A 16,115-nucleotide genomic window follows, 5' to 3' on the forward strand; every position below is an offset into this window, starting at 1 on the left:
TAAGATACAACATAAATATTTCTACAAACTGACATAAAAGTAGAAATTCACATATACATGTATTCTGGAATTACTAGGCATGTTCGTATCCATACTGGAGAGAAACCGTATAAGTGTGAAGAATGTGGAAAAAGTTTCACTGTAAAATCCACTCTGGATTGTCATGTTAAAACACACACAGGTCAGTAAGATTTTGAATGTCTTTGTTTAGAAACTAGTTACTTTCTTGAGTGGCTGTTTTAACTAAAGATTTTGCAAGGAATGGTATGTTTCACTATGATCTGGGAAATGGCACTGTGAATGACAGTGCTACTTACGACATCATCGAATGATATTACGGTATTTTGAATAAACCATATTATTACAGCCTTCTGTATTAGTAGGCTTGTAAAGCAGTCATAGTCTTAGCTCATGGAAAAACCATGTGTGTATCTGTAATATTTTAATTTCAGATCTGCTGTAGCATTTCAATGCTAAATGATTTTCCTGAGCAAGAGGGTGGAGTTGGAGGATTTTATAAAATTAAGTCAAAGAAAAAAAATATAGATGTTAATGTTTGTGCTGATAAGTAGATTGAAAAATGAGAGGACAAAAAATTTGACCATTCAGCTATTTGAATCATGCAAGTTGAATATAAACCTAATTTCTGTAATATTTAGGTTTCTACAGTAGTTTCTTTGTATTCCTGAGAGATTTTAATAGTAGTATTTTTCAACCCCAGTTTTGTGTAAATGGAAGAAAAACCTTTTTAGATCTTTCATACTTATTTTCTTCTTACCACTGAACTTCTGTACTAAACCCAATCCTAAACTAAATAATTTCTAAAACTGGCTACAGTTTTGCAAAGGTGCATTATAAGCTTTTTTCAAAAATAAAAAAAGAATGCTGTAATATATAATTAATTTGCTGATGGAAGCTCCCCTTCCAGTTCAGTGTATTTGTACTTTCTACTGCTGTTTAGTAAGAAATACTACGCTCTTGTGTTACACCAGATCTGTGTAGGTTAGTATCTTGTCTCAGATAGTAGCAGATGCTAAGGATAATGAGGAGAACAAAGTAGAGATTTGATGATCCTCCAGGTTCAAGCAGTTTGCAAGTTGTGGGACTCTGAACTAGAGATTGTATCTTTTTGCTCACTACCTTTAATGGAACGTTTTACATTAGTTTTATCCAGTTGTTTTTTGAACCCAGAAAAACTGGGTAAAAATAAATGCCCTTCAGTACATCCAGTAGCAATAAGTGCCTTGTTGCAAATTTGATTTTCAGTGTGCCATCTGATGATTTTGTTCCTAAGCCCACTAGTTCTTTTGTTTGAGAAACAATGAGAAATTGTTCCCCATCTTTCTTTTTCCAAACTTTTTATGATTTTACACTTTTTAATAATATAAAACAGAACTTTGTAACAGAACTGTGTAATTTTAACAGATTTTTCCAACCTGTTGTTCATCCCCTCTTCCACATTATGTATATTACAATATTGACTAGCTTGGGTCCTTGCTTGGGTGCTTAAAGAACTCCCTTGCTGACTTCCAGTCTTATGAAAATTTGTCCATATAATCCTACCTTCTGTTTTCAGTTTTATAACTATTTTTAATTCATGAAAGGACAGTGGATTGAGAGCAGCCCTTTAGAGAAGGACTTGGGGGTATTAATGGATGAAAACTGAATATGAGCCAGCAATGTGCGCTCACAGCCCAGAAAGCCAACTGTATCCTGGGCTGCATCAAGAGAAGTGTGGCCAGCAGGTCGAGGGAGGGGATTCTTCCCCTCTACGCTGCTCTCGTGAGACCCTACCTGCAGTGCTGTGTCCAGCTCTGGGGCCCCCAATGTAAGAAAGACATGGACCTGCTTGAGTGGGTCCAGAGGAGGCCATGAAGATGATGAGGGGGCTGGAGCACCTTCCTTATGAGGACAGGCTGAGAGAGTTGGGGTTGTTCAGCCTAGAGAAGAGAAGGCTCCTGGGAGACCTTATAGCAGCCTTCCAGTACTTAAAGGGGGCCTACATGGAAGGTGGGGAGGGACTCTGTATCAGGGAGTGTAGGGATAGGACGAGGGGTAATGGTTTTAAACTGAAAGAGGGTAGATTCAGATTAGACATAAGGAAGAAATTCTTTCCTGTGTGGGTGGTGAGACACTGGAACAGGTTGCTCAGAGAGGTTGTGGCTGCCCCCTCCCTGGAAGTGTTCAAGGCCAGGTTGGACGGGGCTTTGAGCAACCTGATGTAGTGGAAGGTGTCCCTGCCCATGATGGGGGGGTTGGAACTAGATGGTTTTTAAGGTCCCTTTCAACCCAAACCATTCTATGATTTTATATTTACATTATGCTTTATGTGAATTGTACAATTGTGCATATGGTTAGTGAAATGAACTCTGTAGTTAATTGTTGTTATTTGTAGTACATTAAAAATTCCACTTGAGACCAAGGATTTTTTTCAAATGTCGTGCAATCTGCAAGGAGAGCAGAGAAAGAGGCCTGTATGTGTATAGACCAGATTTCTGTATTTCTAGATTACTTTGACATGGTTGGTATTCTGTTTTAGAATATTATCTCACTTATAAATTTTATTAGTTTCCTACTTGTAATCCATTGATACTAGTCAGTATTGAGGTAAAGTCTAAAACTGAGGAATAAAGCTGCTGGAATTAAAAAGGAAATAAGTGGTTAAATAAGGAGAAGCCAAATGCTGAAGAGGTCGAGATGAAACTTAATTCTCCATTTTTATGAGCTGTGTAGTTGAAACAACTTGGTTAGTCAGGAAGGTGAGATGATGAGGAGGACAGAGGCATCAAGGTGACCAAGTAAGATTTGGCATGGAAGTTTTAACAGCATACTGAGTTTTAGAAATAGGAAAAAATTAAGATACCCTTCATTGAGATCCATAATTAATTTGAAAAACAGCCAAAATTACAAAGAAAAAGGCTAGCTATTTCATATTTATTCTGTTCAAATGGTTTAGAATCTGTAGTTTTTTAAATTGTTGGTACAATGCTATTGATTTTTAGAGGTTTTATCACTTATCTTTCTGTTTTTGAAACTTTTCCAGGCCAGAAGCTCTTCAGTTGTCATGTATGCAGTAATTCTTTTTCTACAAAAGGGAGTCTAAAAGTCCACATGCGTCTGCATACAGGAGCAAAGCCCTTTAAATGTCCACACTGTGATTTACGGTTTCGTACTTCAGGGCGCAGAAAAACCCACATACAGTGTCATTACAAACCAGAGACAAAGAAAGTTAGGAAACCTGTTGCCCGTACTTCAGCTGAGGGACTACAACCAGTCAGTCTTCTTAATTCATCCTCAACAGATCCTAATGTTTTCATCATGAATAACTCCGTTTTGACGAGTCAGTTTGATCAAAATTTACTTCAGCAAGGACTTGTGGGCCAGGCTATCCTGCCTGCTTCAGTGTCAGGTAAAGATGGATGACTTTTTGGTGGTGGTGTTGAGATCAAGTGCTGAACTTTGCTTTCTATTAGAGTTCAGAAAATTATGCCAAACACTACTTCCAAACAGGTAAGAGTTGTACTGATTTCATGATTCAATACACAGTGGTGACATAAATGGAAATTTATTTATTTAAGAATGAAGGGGAACATGTATGCTGTTCACCTAGAAAGATCTCTTCAGTTCTGCTGTGGTGTTACACTGCAGAAAGGAAGAAAATACGGATAACAAGTAGCTGGAGTACTTGTATTCTTTTTGGTAATACTCTGTTGCCTTTTCTTAAAAAGGAGAGCAAAACAGTTATTCTGTAAGCTTTCCATTCCATAAGATTTACTTTGCAAAGAAGAGTTTGTCTACACTGTTTGCATGAATAATGAAGGGTGTGTTTTCAGTGCACATGCTCTGCTGTATGTGTGTAGTTAATAGTCCAAAATAAAACACCCCCGAGAAACCCAACCAGAAAACGCTTTAGCAATACAAAAAACTGCTACTGTCAGCATGTATGTTAAGTAATTAAATGCCTAGGATGTGAAGTCTTACCAGTTGACAGTCACTACAGCTGCATTAGTTCATTAAATGTGCCACAGACCGTTCTTTGAGGCCAACTGGCACAGAATACTCAACATGCTTCATGTTGCAAGAAAATGACTTTTTGAGAATGATTCTTGCTAACTTCTAAATTGCTTTTGGGAATTGTTTGTTTAAGTGCTAGCTGTCCTCAGGCAAAGTTGGAACAGGGACGGTTTTAAGAGGCGAATAGTGTTCAGGTGTCTGGAAATGTTCCCTGGTACTGATAAATTTACTTCTTAAATTGTGGGTCTTGGACTATCTGTCTGACACTTCTGAAAGGGAGACTTTGATTTTGTTTGGCACTTGTTTCAGTACATGTCTGATTTTGAAGGTATGCCCGCACATTCACAGTAATGTATCAGTCTCGTATTTAACTGTAACCATTCCAGCATATCTGATTTGACCTAAACTGTTGTCCAAAACCAACAAACTGTTGGTTGTTTGGAAGATACTGGTAAATGTTATTTGACAGGCACAGTTAGTGATAAATTTTGATTAAAAACTGTCTGATGCTTGCTCGGATTTTTGAGTGAACCCAATAAGGAGGAGCCTTTAGCATGTTCAGATGTCCTAGAAAGGGGTGGGAACCTTCTTAAATCAAGATCAGTGATGTGGGTTTTGCCCTGAGCAGGTATTTCTTGGGTGTGTTGTAAAGCAGATTTATTATACTAAAGGATTTTGGAGAGGGGAAGATTACATAGATGTTTTTGAAGCATCAACCAAAGGAAACTGGTTGATCATACTGAAGGTGTTTGGAGAAGAAGGTATGTCAAACACAAAGTGACTTTTCCCTTATAGTGCCTCAAGAAGTAGAGATGGTCTGTTCAGCTTTTGAAATGAGGAGCTTTCTAAGTTCGAAAGATTTTGGAATTCAAATGCTAACTCACCTTTATTTCCATCCGAGTACATAGGATGAACTTTGATACCTTCTTGTTTGTGCTGTGCAAAAATGTGGTGATAGCTTTCATGTGTATGTTCAGAGTCAGAGTATACATATCATGTGTGAGTGCTGCTTGTATTTACACACGGCACACTCTCCAAGGAAATTTATACCAAATTTCTCCAGGTTTCCAAAGCTACTCTGGAGTGGTTCTTGTTTTGTAAGATGTTAATAATAATCCTTAAATTACATAGAGTTTATGAAGCTTTAAAATAGGCAATCGTCTACTTAAAATTATTTTTCTTGGCATAAATTCTGTGTGTGTGTGTATAGCTTTTGTATTAATTTATAAAAATAAGCTAAAAGAGGCAGTCAGTAATGATAAAGAAAAACATTATAATATAACTGTTTTCTTTGGTAGCTGGAGGTGACTTAACTGTGTCCTTGACAGATGGTAGCTTGGCCACTCTTGAAGGAATACAGTTACAACTTGCTGCTAATCTGGTTGGACAAAATGTTCAAATCTCTGGAATAGATGCCACCAGTATTAACAACATAACATTACAGGTAGGTTGCTCACAGTTTCTTGCTTTTAATTTTATAGAGTCACTTTGAGGGCTGAAGGAAGTTTAAGGAGCATACATAATTCTGAAAGAGATCCCTTGAGTCGAGTGAGGCATACGGCAGTGCCATGCTGCATAAGTTGTATCATGTTAGAAGGCTTGAAGCATAGCTGTACAGTGGGTTGGTTTTTTTTTGTTTGTTTTTCTGGTTTGGTTTCTTTCTTTTTCAGTTTTTCAGGTTGTTTCACCCCTCTAGGATTTTGACAGATTGCTTTAAAATGTGAGGTTTTTTCCTTTTCATTACATTTTGTCTTTTTACTCCAAAAACATTTTAGGCTCCCCACCCAACCCCCCAGAAGAAACCCCCCTCTAGAAATAAACAAACCCAAATTATTGCACAGAATGTTCTTTTCCTTAACATAAGGCACCTGTGTTATTTGGCAAGCTTCTAATATTTGGATTCACAATTTAAATTCCCATTGAGCTTGTAAAATGCATGACAGAAAAAGGTGAGATGATTACATTTAAAAATTTATATTTGAAATTATGTGAAAGAATGATTTTCATGGTCTTGGTTGTGTTTGATTAGTTTCACAGAACCATTGAGGTTGGAGGAGACCTCTGGAGGTCACCAGGTCCAACCCCAAGGTCAGGGAAGGGACGTCTTCAGAGTTGCATTGGGCTCCTCAGAGGCTCTTTACTCAAGAAGTTCTTTGGGTAAAACGAAGAAAACTATATTTTAGTTTTGTTTTCCCCAATCACCAGTCATCCCTAAAGAGTAAAATGTCTGTCTTTTAACTCTCAAGAACAGCTGTTTGACTGTGAACCGGGACCTTAATGAGCCCTAGGAGCTGAAAAAAATAGATAATTTCTGGTATCAGTCTTCTCTCTGCTCCATACCTTTTCCCTTTCAAAGACCTGAAGATAGTGATAAGCATTACATACAACAGTAGGACAGTACAGAATTCCAGCAGTGTGGGTATGTGGTGCCCAGAATGCTCATAGGTAACTACGATCATGAGTTCCCAAACATTTTGCTGAGAGAAGTGAGGGACAAAACTACAGGTGAAGCTTAATAGACTGCTTAGATAGTGACTTTGGAGACTGGCTATATACAGATACTTTAAATTTTAAAGTTCAAAATTGTTAATTATAAAGTGTAAATATTTTATATGTATATATATGTGCAATGAATGTGAATTCTTATGTTAAAAATATTCCCATAATCTGCATTTGTTCACTTCAGATTGATCACTTGCTTTTCAGATCGATCCAAGTATTCTACAGCAGACATTACAGCAGAGCAATTTACTTGCTCAGCAGCTAACTGGAGATCCCAGTATGGCTCCACAGAATCCCTCCCTCCAGGCAACAGAAAATGCAGTGCCAGCTAATGTAGTTATTCAGCCTATATCAGGCCTGTCTTTGCAGCCCACAGTAACATCATCTGCTAATATGACAATAGGATCCCTATCTGATCAAGAGTCTGTGTTGACAACCAGCGCTAGTGGTAAGCAGTGTCAATAATTGTATTGTGCTTTGAATTTCTTAGTTTTACTTATGGTATTACCCACAGTGAGAAAATCCTGCCCCCAGCCCCCCTCACCAAATACCTCATTTAATAAAATATGCATACAGTTCTTATATGAGCATCTTCAGCAAATTTTATGACTTTGTGTTAGCATTTTTTAATATAATACAACTTTGTGTTACCTTTTTTAATATATTTTTTCAGAAAATATTGAAGAATGTTTATAGTTTTTAGAAAAATATAAAATCTTTGTTCTGAAGGTCTTAACCTACAGAGGAGTAAATTCGATATGAAAATAATTGTTTCTTTAGTGTAGAAATTCTAGCATCATACCGTGGCTACATCTTTTATAGTAGTTCAGAAAATAATGTATTAATTGCTTTAAAAAGCTGTGTCTATTATAAAGAAAGGATCTTCATGAAATTTTTTTTGTTCTACTTGCTTATATTCAGGTGCACAGGACATCTCTCAAGTCATGACTTCACAGGGTATGGTATCATCTTCAAATGGACAACATGAGATAATGTTGACCATAAATAATTCCAGTTTGAGTCAAGTTCTAGCTCATGCTTCAGGTTCTACTACTACAAGCTCATCAGGAAGTCCTCAAGAAATCACTCTTACAATATCTGGTTGGTATTTCTAATGATCTTTAATGGTACCAGATCTCCATTTTGTAAGGTAGCATTTATAAGGTAACATTACAGTAGCATCTTGAGGGTATTTTCACAGCCCACAGCTTTCCCATGGTGTATTGTCTATATTCATCATCTTTAAAAGATATTCCACAAATCTGCTTTTGAAAACCAAATATGTTTGCTTTGAGGACGCACGTTAGGTTGGTTCCCTATTTTATTCATTGCCTTGAGTCAGCAGATGTTTATCTTAGTGGCAAAGCCCGTATAACCAGTTCTTGTTTCCTTGCTGTACCTACCCCTTCACTTGGGGTAGTTCAACTCCTGGGTAGTACTGGGATGGGAACAATCAGGGCAGGCACTGGCAATGAGCTTTTATAATCTAGTTTTCTTTAAATGCCTGTGGAAGTGTTCTGATAGATATTCTGATCATTCTTTGAGGTATACAGTCTTTATAATACGTAAATTAATACTTCAGGTCTCTTTGAATAAATTTAGACTGACTTTCTTACTGCCTCTAACAGACCAATCCTATATACAAATATCTTCCTATTTCCCCCAAAGACAGTTTGTATTTTGTATCATAGCATTTATTTGATCGATTCAGTATAATATTTAGTGGTCTTCTCTTCCTTTTTTCTTCTTTATTAATTTCTTTTCCTTTTCTTTTTCTCTTTTTCCATTTTCTATAATGTGTTCAGTGTTTTTAAGTGTCATGACAATAATGTCTGTGTTAAGGTGTCCGGGTCCCCCACCTCTGTTTTTCTGCTTGTTAATGGATGTTCACTCATCTAAGAAAAAGGGAGGATAGGTGTCCAACAACTGAGAGAATCTGCTTTCAGTTTCTATATGTTCTATGCTTGTTGACCGTTCCACAAAATTAACAGCATGTGATGTTTCTACAAAAGAGGACCGGTTCAATGCAATTCATTATTCATATAGTAGATTGAAAAAAATCACATTTTTAACCATTAGCCTTTAGTTTGCTAGATTTTTGTAGTTTCATAAAGTTGGTTCCTTGAATCTAGATAAGTAAGATCAATATTTGTCTAAATTATTAATAATCTCAGGTATTTCTCTACATGTTAGTATCTAGATATGCATAATCACAGCTGTATTAAAAACTTGACAAACCTCTGCATAAAAATCTGCATGTGTAGAAATTAAGTTTGTATTTTGGTTGTATTTGCTCCTTTTATTATTTTATGATCACTTGTTTAGAGTTCTAAGTACAGTAACAGACTATGTTGAGACATTTCCAGTTATAACAGGACTAATTCCTATTCAGGCCAAGATCTTATTCAGCATAATTCTGGAAGCAGTGATCTGAATAATGGCTTAAGGCTGACAGCGCCAACCATCAACAGTCAGACTTCAGGTGCTACATTAACTATAAGCAACGACCAGCTTCTTTCTCAGGGCACTTCACTAAATGCTCCAGGTATGCATACAGTGATTTTTCTAATTAAAAATAACAACATTTTGTTAAAAAATAAATATTAGAACAGGTAACTAAATATGAAATAGTATAATCTTATACATTATGATTCAGGAACTACATGGCTTTGTGTGTTTTCTCACTAGCTTTAAATTGTTATGCCAATTTAAATGAACTTTACTCCACATACTAAAAAAAAAATGAAAACAAGACGACATATCTAAAATCTTCAGGTGTCTTTTCAGCAATGAGTCATTTCCCATGTCCCATTTTACAGAGTTATGTCCATCAAGCTACATTTAGATGTAATTTTTCTAATTTTATCATCTGATTCTGACACTTTTTGACATGTGATTAGCTGTTTCACCGATTTATTTGCTTCCAAATTAGAAAGGCCTAGCAAATAAGAAATTAAGTTCAATTAAAATAACTTCACAGCTGGGAGTTTATGTATAACAGGTTATTATTTTTACTATTTTGCATATTTTCAGAACTTAGTACAACAGGTGGAACAAACCTTCCTTCAACAACACCCATATCTCAATCTACAGTTTCTGCCCAGAATTTGGTAATGTCTTCATCAGGAGTTGGAGGAGATGGTAGTGTCACCTTGACTCTTGCTGACACTCAGGGAATGTTGTCAGGTGGTCTTGATGCAGTTACACTTAATATCACTTCACAGGTAAGAAATGCTTTTCTGAACTGACAGATCAGTTTATGTTACTGTTTTACAGGGCAGGAGTTGGAGATTTTGCTTAGAAAATAATTTTGTCCTGTAAATACATAGTATCTGAAAATTCAGTTAAATTTCCTTCTTTCTGCCAACGGTGTGCATGCTGGCGTCTAGAAGCATAAACTAGTTAAACAGAAATACAGGTAAATTTTGCCGGGTGGTTTTTTCAGTGAACAGATAGGTTCTGCTGTTTCAAACGTTTGAGATCAATTTTTAGTGATAAACTAAACTGTGTACTTCATCATTACTATTCAGTAATACAGCTTAGTATTCCTAAACTTGTTTATTATGGTGAATTTTTCTTTTCCTCCTTGAGAACATGAGAGTTGAGGAGCAATTGTGACAGTTCCTTTCGCAGCAAATAAAAGGACAGAATTTAAACTAAATTGACTTATTTAATAACAGGTAGCATTATAAGAAATTTTATAAGAATAGTGCTCTATGGGCTATAATCTCCCTAGTAGCTTTAGCATTAGATTAATTTTTAGTATAATTTAAGACTTTTGTGGTGTCATCAGGAGCCAAAACCATGTTGGCAAATAGAATGTATGGAGTGGGGAGAGAGGAAAAAAATCAAATAATATTAGAAGACTGGAAAGTGAAAATTCAGGGTCATTGTGTGGTTGGCATTTCAGTGTAGATTTTACATATGAAAACTTGGGCTGTTTCTTCTACTTTCTTAGCTTAAATAGATTTAGATTGATTTTTACTTAATTTTTGACCTGAATTACAATGAGTAATTGTATATAAATGAGATTGTCTATCATATGTGTGATTTAAACCTGGTGAAGCAAAGTCCATGAGGATGATTATATGCTTCCCTCTGCAGTTTTGCTATGGGATGGGGAAGAAAAGACTTAAATAGATTTATGACACATTTTTGATATCTGGCATCACGGAGTAACAAAGCAACATGTTGTTTCATTTCAGACTTTGTAATAATTTAAGCAATTACATTTGGGAGTGTTGATATTTATTAATAAGACACTGTGCCTAATGTTAAGGCAGGCATAAATAAAAATCAAACATTGTTTTGGGCACTATGAAAACACAGTCTGTCTTATAGGAATCATGATGAATAGACAGGTAGTACATGAAGATACTGCATTTCCTGGGGAAATTGAAAAGTCTTTTACAATAATGTAGAAATAGAAGTAGTCGTATCATATTAGCAATCTTATATCTTAAGTAGTAATTTTGTGCCTTGATTTCATGTGGTTTGAAATTAGATTTAATGAAAAGATTAAAAAAAAAAAAAAGGAAAATATTGTGGGAAGACTATGCAGAAAGCAGAATATAGGGGTTAAGGAAAGTACCAGCTGGAGAGACAAAGACAAGGAAAGACTGAAACATTCAGCAGTTGATTCAAGGCTGGGAAAAATGAATCAGAACTGAATCTCTACTCTTACAGACTTCCAGCTGTTGTTACCCTTAAATTGTTAGACTTAGATGAAAGGAGAAGAGAGAAAACAGTGGCATTTGTTCAGATAGGATTCTGGAATGGTATTTTGCAAGGAAAAATAAAGTAGTTTTGAGGTGTAAAAATAACTTACAGAACTACAGTTAGTTGTTTAAATGTAGTTATTCTACCTTTTTTTTTTTTTCTCCTCTTCAACAGGGTCAGCAGTTCCCTGCTATACTCACAGATTCCAGTCTTGCTAGCCAAAGTGGGTCAGGCTCACAGCAAGTCATACTGGTGAGCCATACACCCCATTCAGCGTCTGCAAACTCCGATGAAATAACGTATCAGGTAGATACAATATATTTCTGTATCTTTTATAGGTAAAGGACATTATTTAATCAAAATACTGGAATCATCCTGCTATATCCTGAAGCAGGAATGCTGATGTCATTCCCAAATAAGAGTATTGGGAAGAGGTTCATTGTGACTTCCTAGTCACCTAGATTCTAAGTTTTGAGTTAAAAACACTTTTTCATATACAAAAAAGAAATGCAAGTAATAATGTGTTTCTTTCTACAAATTACATAGTCCTGCTCTCAACACAGACTGCTCAAAAAATTTCCAAGTAAGTTTGTAGTTAGATAATAAAAATAGACAAAGTTGAGATGTGGAAAAAAGTAACACCTATTGCTACACCTTTTCCATTCTCTTTTTGTAACCAAAGTGCTTTAATAGTGATGCATCACAAAGTCTCTTCAACCTCCTGTGTATTTGAATTTCAGTAGAAGCTTTTACATATATAATACAGTATTACTATTAGAAAAAGTAGTTTAGACTTCTCTTGTTGAAGGCAAAATGAATGTTTTCAACCAACCTGGTAATGAAAGCTGTAAAATAGGAAAAATGAGTCAGATGGTGACCCACAATCAAGTTAAGAAGTGGTGGACTGGACTGGCAAGATGTGGGCAAGTTGTGACTGATACGGGCATGAGAAACCTCAAAAATAATGACTGAAGGGAGGGGGCCCACCTAAGTGTATGCGTATCAATAAAGGTGCCGAGACAACAATATAATAGAGGAAACTTCAACACTGTTCTTAGAAAAATTGTCACAATTGGGTGTCTCTCTGAAGTGCCTGTACACTGATGCATGCAGCATGGGGGATGAACAGGAGGAATGCAGTTGCAGGGCTGCCATCTCATTGGAATCAGAGAGAGAAGATGCTACAGCTCATACAACTGAAGCGCTGCCAAGGCTGAATTCAGGATCTTTAGGAAGGACAGACTGGCAAGACAGCAGTGGGAATGCATGGAGCTCTGCCTGGATGGTGAGCCAACTGAGACCTTATGGGTAAGGGTTGGCAAGCAGACCAACGTGGGTGACACTTGTGAATACTAGCCATCTGCTACAGATCGCCTGATCAGGAAGAAATGACGATGAGGCTTTCTCCTTGTTCTTGGCAGCCTGCCTTAGCTGACCCTTCTTGAGTAGACGATTTGGACTAGGTGATCTCAAGAGGTCCTTTGCAACCTGAACAAATTTGTGATACGCAGTCCCTGGTCCACATGGGTTCAACCTGCCTAAGATCTGTTGAAAGGGCAACAAGCAGGACACAAGGAATCTGGGAAATTTCTGGAGTGCATTGATGATAAATTCCTGATACAAATGACTAAGAAGCCAGCAAGTGGAGGGGGTGTTCTGGGCCTGATAATTGCAAACAAGGAAGACCTGATTGGGAATATGAAGGTCAGGGACGTACTTTGTTGCAGTGACCATGAGATTGTGGAGCTCAGGAACCTGAGGGAGGAAATTAAGGCAAACAGCAGGATCACAACCTTGGGCGTCAGGAAAGCAGACTTTGGTCTGTTCAGGGATCTACTTAAGTGGTGGGTTGACCCTGGCTGGACGCCAGGTGCCCACCAAAGCTGCTCTATCACTTGCCTCCTCAGCTGGACAGGGGAGAGACAATATAACGAAAAGCTCATGGGTCGTGATAAGGACAGGGAGAGTTTACTCACCAGTTATCCTCACAGGCAAAACAGACTCAACTTGGGGAAACTTAATTTATTACCAGTCAAATCAGAGTAGGATAGTGAGAAATAAAAACTAAATCTTAAAACATCTTCCCCCCACCCCTCCCTTCTTCCCAGGCTCAACTTTACTCCTGATTTCTGTACCTTCTCCCCCTGAGCAGCACAGGGTGATGGGGAATGGGGGTTGCAGTCAGTTCATCACCCATTGTTTCTGCTAATCCTTCCTCCTCAGGGGGAGGACTCCTCACACTCTTCCTCTGCTTCAGTGTGGGTCCCTTCCACAGGGTGCAGTCCTTCAGGAACAGACTGCTCCAGCCTGAGTCCCCCACCAGGTCACAAGTCCTACCAGCAAACCTGCTCCAGCGTGGGCTTTTCTCTCCCCATGGGTCCACAGGTCCCGCCAAGAGCCTGCTCCAGCGTGAGCTTCCCACAGGGTCACAGCCTCCTTCAGGCACCCACCTGCCTGGCTGCAGGTGGGTATCTGCTCCATCATAGACCTCCATGGGCTGCAGGGGGACAGCCTGCCTTACCATGGTCTTCGCCATGGGCTTCTCTACTCTGCTTCCTGGAGCACCTCCTCCCTCTCCTCCTTCACTGACAGCTCCCTTCACTGACTTCCTCACTTTAGCTTTGCCTGCAGAGTTGTTTCTCTCACATATTCTCACTCCTCTCTTCGGCTGTAATTGCTATTACATAGCAGCTTTTTCCTCTTAAATATGTTATCCCAGAGGTGCTACCACTGTCACTGATGGGCTTGGCCTTGGCCAGCTGTGGGTCCATCTTGGAGCCGTCTGGCACTGGCTCTGTTTGACATAGGGGAAGCTTTTAGTAGCTTCTCACAGAAGCCACCCCTGTAGTGCCCCTGTTACCAAAACCTTGCCGTGCAAACCCAGTACAGCTTGAAATAATCATATGGTAAGCGGACCTGGAGAGAAGAAGGACCAGGAGAGCTGCTTGATTTTAAATGTTGTTCTCCTCCAAGCTCAAGAATCATCAGTCCCAATGTGTAGGAAGTCAAAGGTGACAGGAGGTCAGTGTGAAGGAACAAGAAGCTCCTGACAAAACTAAGACAAAAAAGAAGCATACGTTATTGGAAGCAAGATCAAATGACCTTGAAGGAGTACAGAGACATCATTCAAGGAGATAGGGATGAGTTAGGGAGACCTAAAGCCCACCTGGAGTTGGAGCTTAAAGGGACATAAAATGTAGTAAGACAGGCTTTTACAAGTGTATCAGCAGCAAAAGGAAGATGAGCTGGCTTGCTACAGATTAGGGCAGAGGACCTGGTGACAGGAGATTTGGAAACGGCCAATGTACTGAGTGTCTCTTTGCTTTATTTTTATTGGTAAGATTTGTCTTCTTCAATCCCAGATCACCAGGATCAGTGGCAAAGGGTGGAGCACTGAATACTTGCCCTCAGTAGAGTAGGTTCATACACAAATCCGTTGGTGATGGGATACACTCATGAGTACTAACGGAGCTGGCTGATGTTGTCATGAGACCACTGTCTGTTAACTTTGAAAGGTGAGGGCGACTGGGAGAGGTTCCTGAGGACTGGGGGAAAGCAAAAGTTACTCCTGCCTTCAAGAAGGGCAGGATGGAGAACCTGGGGAAGTACAGGTCAGTCACCTTCACCTCAGTCCCTGGGAAGGTGATGGAGCAAATAATCCTGGAAAGCATTTGCAAACACATGAAGGACAAGAAGATTGTTGGGAGTAGTCAGCATGGATTTGTGGAGGGGAAATCGTGCGTAATTGACCTGAGAACCTTCCATGAGGAGATCCAACTGGCTTGGTCGATGAGGAGAGCAGTGGATGTGGTTTGTTTTGACTTTAGTTAGACTTTTGATGTTGTCTCCCCTAACTTCCTCATAGGCAAGCTGATGAAGTATGGGTTAGCAAAATGGAACAGTGAGTTGGATTGAAAACTAGCTGAACTGCTGGTCTCAAAAGGGTTGTGATCCACGGAACAAAGTTCATCTCAAGGCCAGTCATTAGTGGTGTTACCCCCGGGTTCACATACTGGGGCTAGTACTGTTAATTGATACTCTTCATTAAGTGATGTACCTGATAGAGTGCATGTTCAGCAGGTTTAGAGGTGGTAGAAAACTGGAAGTAGTTAACAGACTGCATGGGTGTGCTGCCATGCAGAGGGACCTCAACAGACTGGAGAACTGGGCTGACAGGAACCTCATGAAGATCAGCAAAGGGACCTACAAAGTCCTGTCCCTGGAGAAGGACAACCCCATGCACTAGTACGCACTGAGGGCAGCAGGAAAGCAGCTTTTCAAAGATGGACCAGGGGGCACTGGTGGACAAGTAGTTGACCATGAGCCAGCAATGTGGCAAAGGTGGCCATCAACATCTTGGGATGCATTAAGAAGAGCGTTGCCAGCTGATCAAGAGGGTTCATCCTCCCCTCTTCTCAGTGGCAGTGAGAACACATCATCTGGAGTGCTGTGTCTGGTCCTGGGCCCCCCGGTACGAAAGACATGGATATACAGGAGTGAGTGCAGTAGAGGGCTACAAAGATGATTAAGGGGTTGGAGCATCCAGCATAGAAGGAGAGACTGAGAGAGCTGTGACTGTTCAGTTTAAAAGAGAGCAGGCTCTGGGTCGGGGGGTTGTTATCAATGTCCATATGTGCCTGATGGGAGGAAGTAAAGCAGACAGAGCCAGGCTCTTCTCAGTGATACCCAGTGAAAGGACAAGAGGCAATGGGCACAAATTAAAATAATTCCATCTGAGCACAAAGAAACCCGGTTTCACTGTGAGGGTGGTTGAACCCTGGAAGAGGTTGTCCAGAGAGCTTATAGAGTCTCCATACTTGCTGACATTCAAAACATGTCTGGACATGGCCCTGAGTGTGCTCTAGGGACATTGGACTAGA

The 16,115-nt window shown here is 39.1% G+C and overlaps 1 protein-coding gene across 10 annotated transcripts in view; it reads left to right on the forward strand.

Annotated features, from left to right (window-relative positions):
- The window catches only part of ZNF236 (zinc finger protein 236), a 96,414-nt gene that overhangs the window by 64,820 nt on the left and 15,479 nt on the right, over window positions 1-16,115 (forward strand). For 6 of the 10 annotated variants that reach the window (XM_074823213.1, XM_074823251.1, XM_074823233.1 and 3 more), the window contains 8 exons: window positions 78-181; window positions 3,044-3,409; window positions 5,313-5,458; window positions 6,721-6,964; window positions 7,438-7,617; window positions 8,909-9,061; window positions 9,550-9,740; window positions 11,410-11,541. In XM_074823213.1, coding sequence (XP_074679314.1) covers window positions 78-181; window positions 3,044-3,409; window positions 5,313-5,458; window positions 6,721-6,964; window positions 7,438-7,617; window positions 8,909-9,061; window positions 9,550-9,740; window positions 11,410-11,541 — 1,516 coding nt within the window. The other 4 variants (XM_074823269.1, XM_074823285.1, XM_074823239.1 and 1 more) reach the window with 4 other exon arrangements.

The sequence above is a fragment of the Strix aluco genome, chromosome 1 (genome assembly GCF_031877795.1).
Source record: "Strix aluco isolate bStrAlu1 chromosome 1, bStrAlu1.hap1, whole genome shotgun sequence".
NCBI lineage: Eukaryota > Metazoa > Chordata > Aves > Strigiformes > Strigidae > Strix > Strix aluco.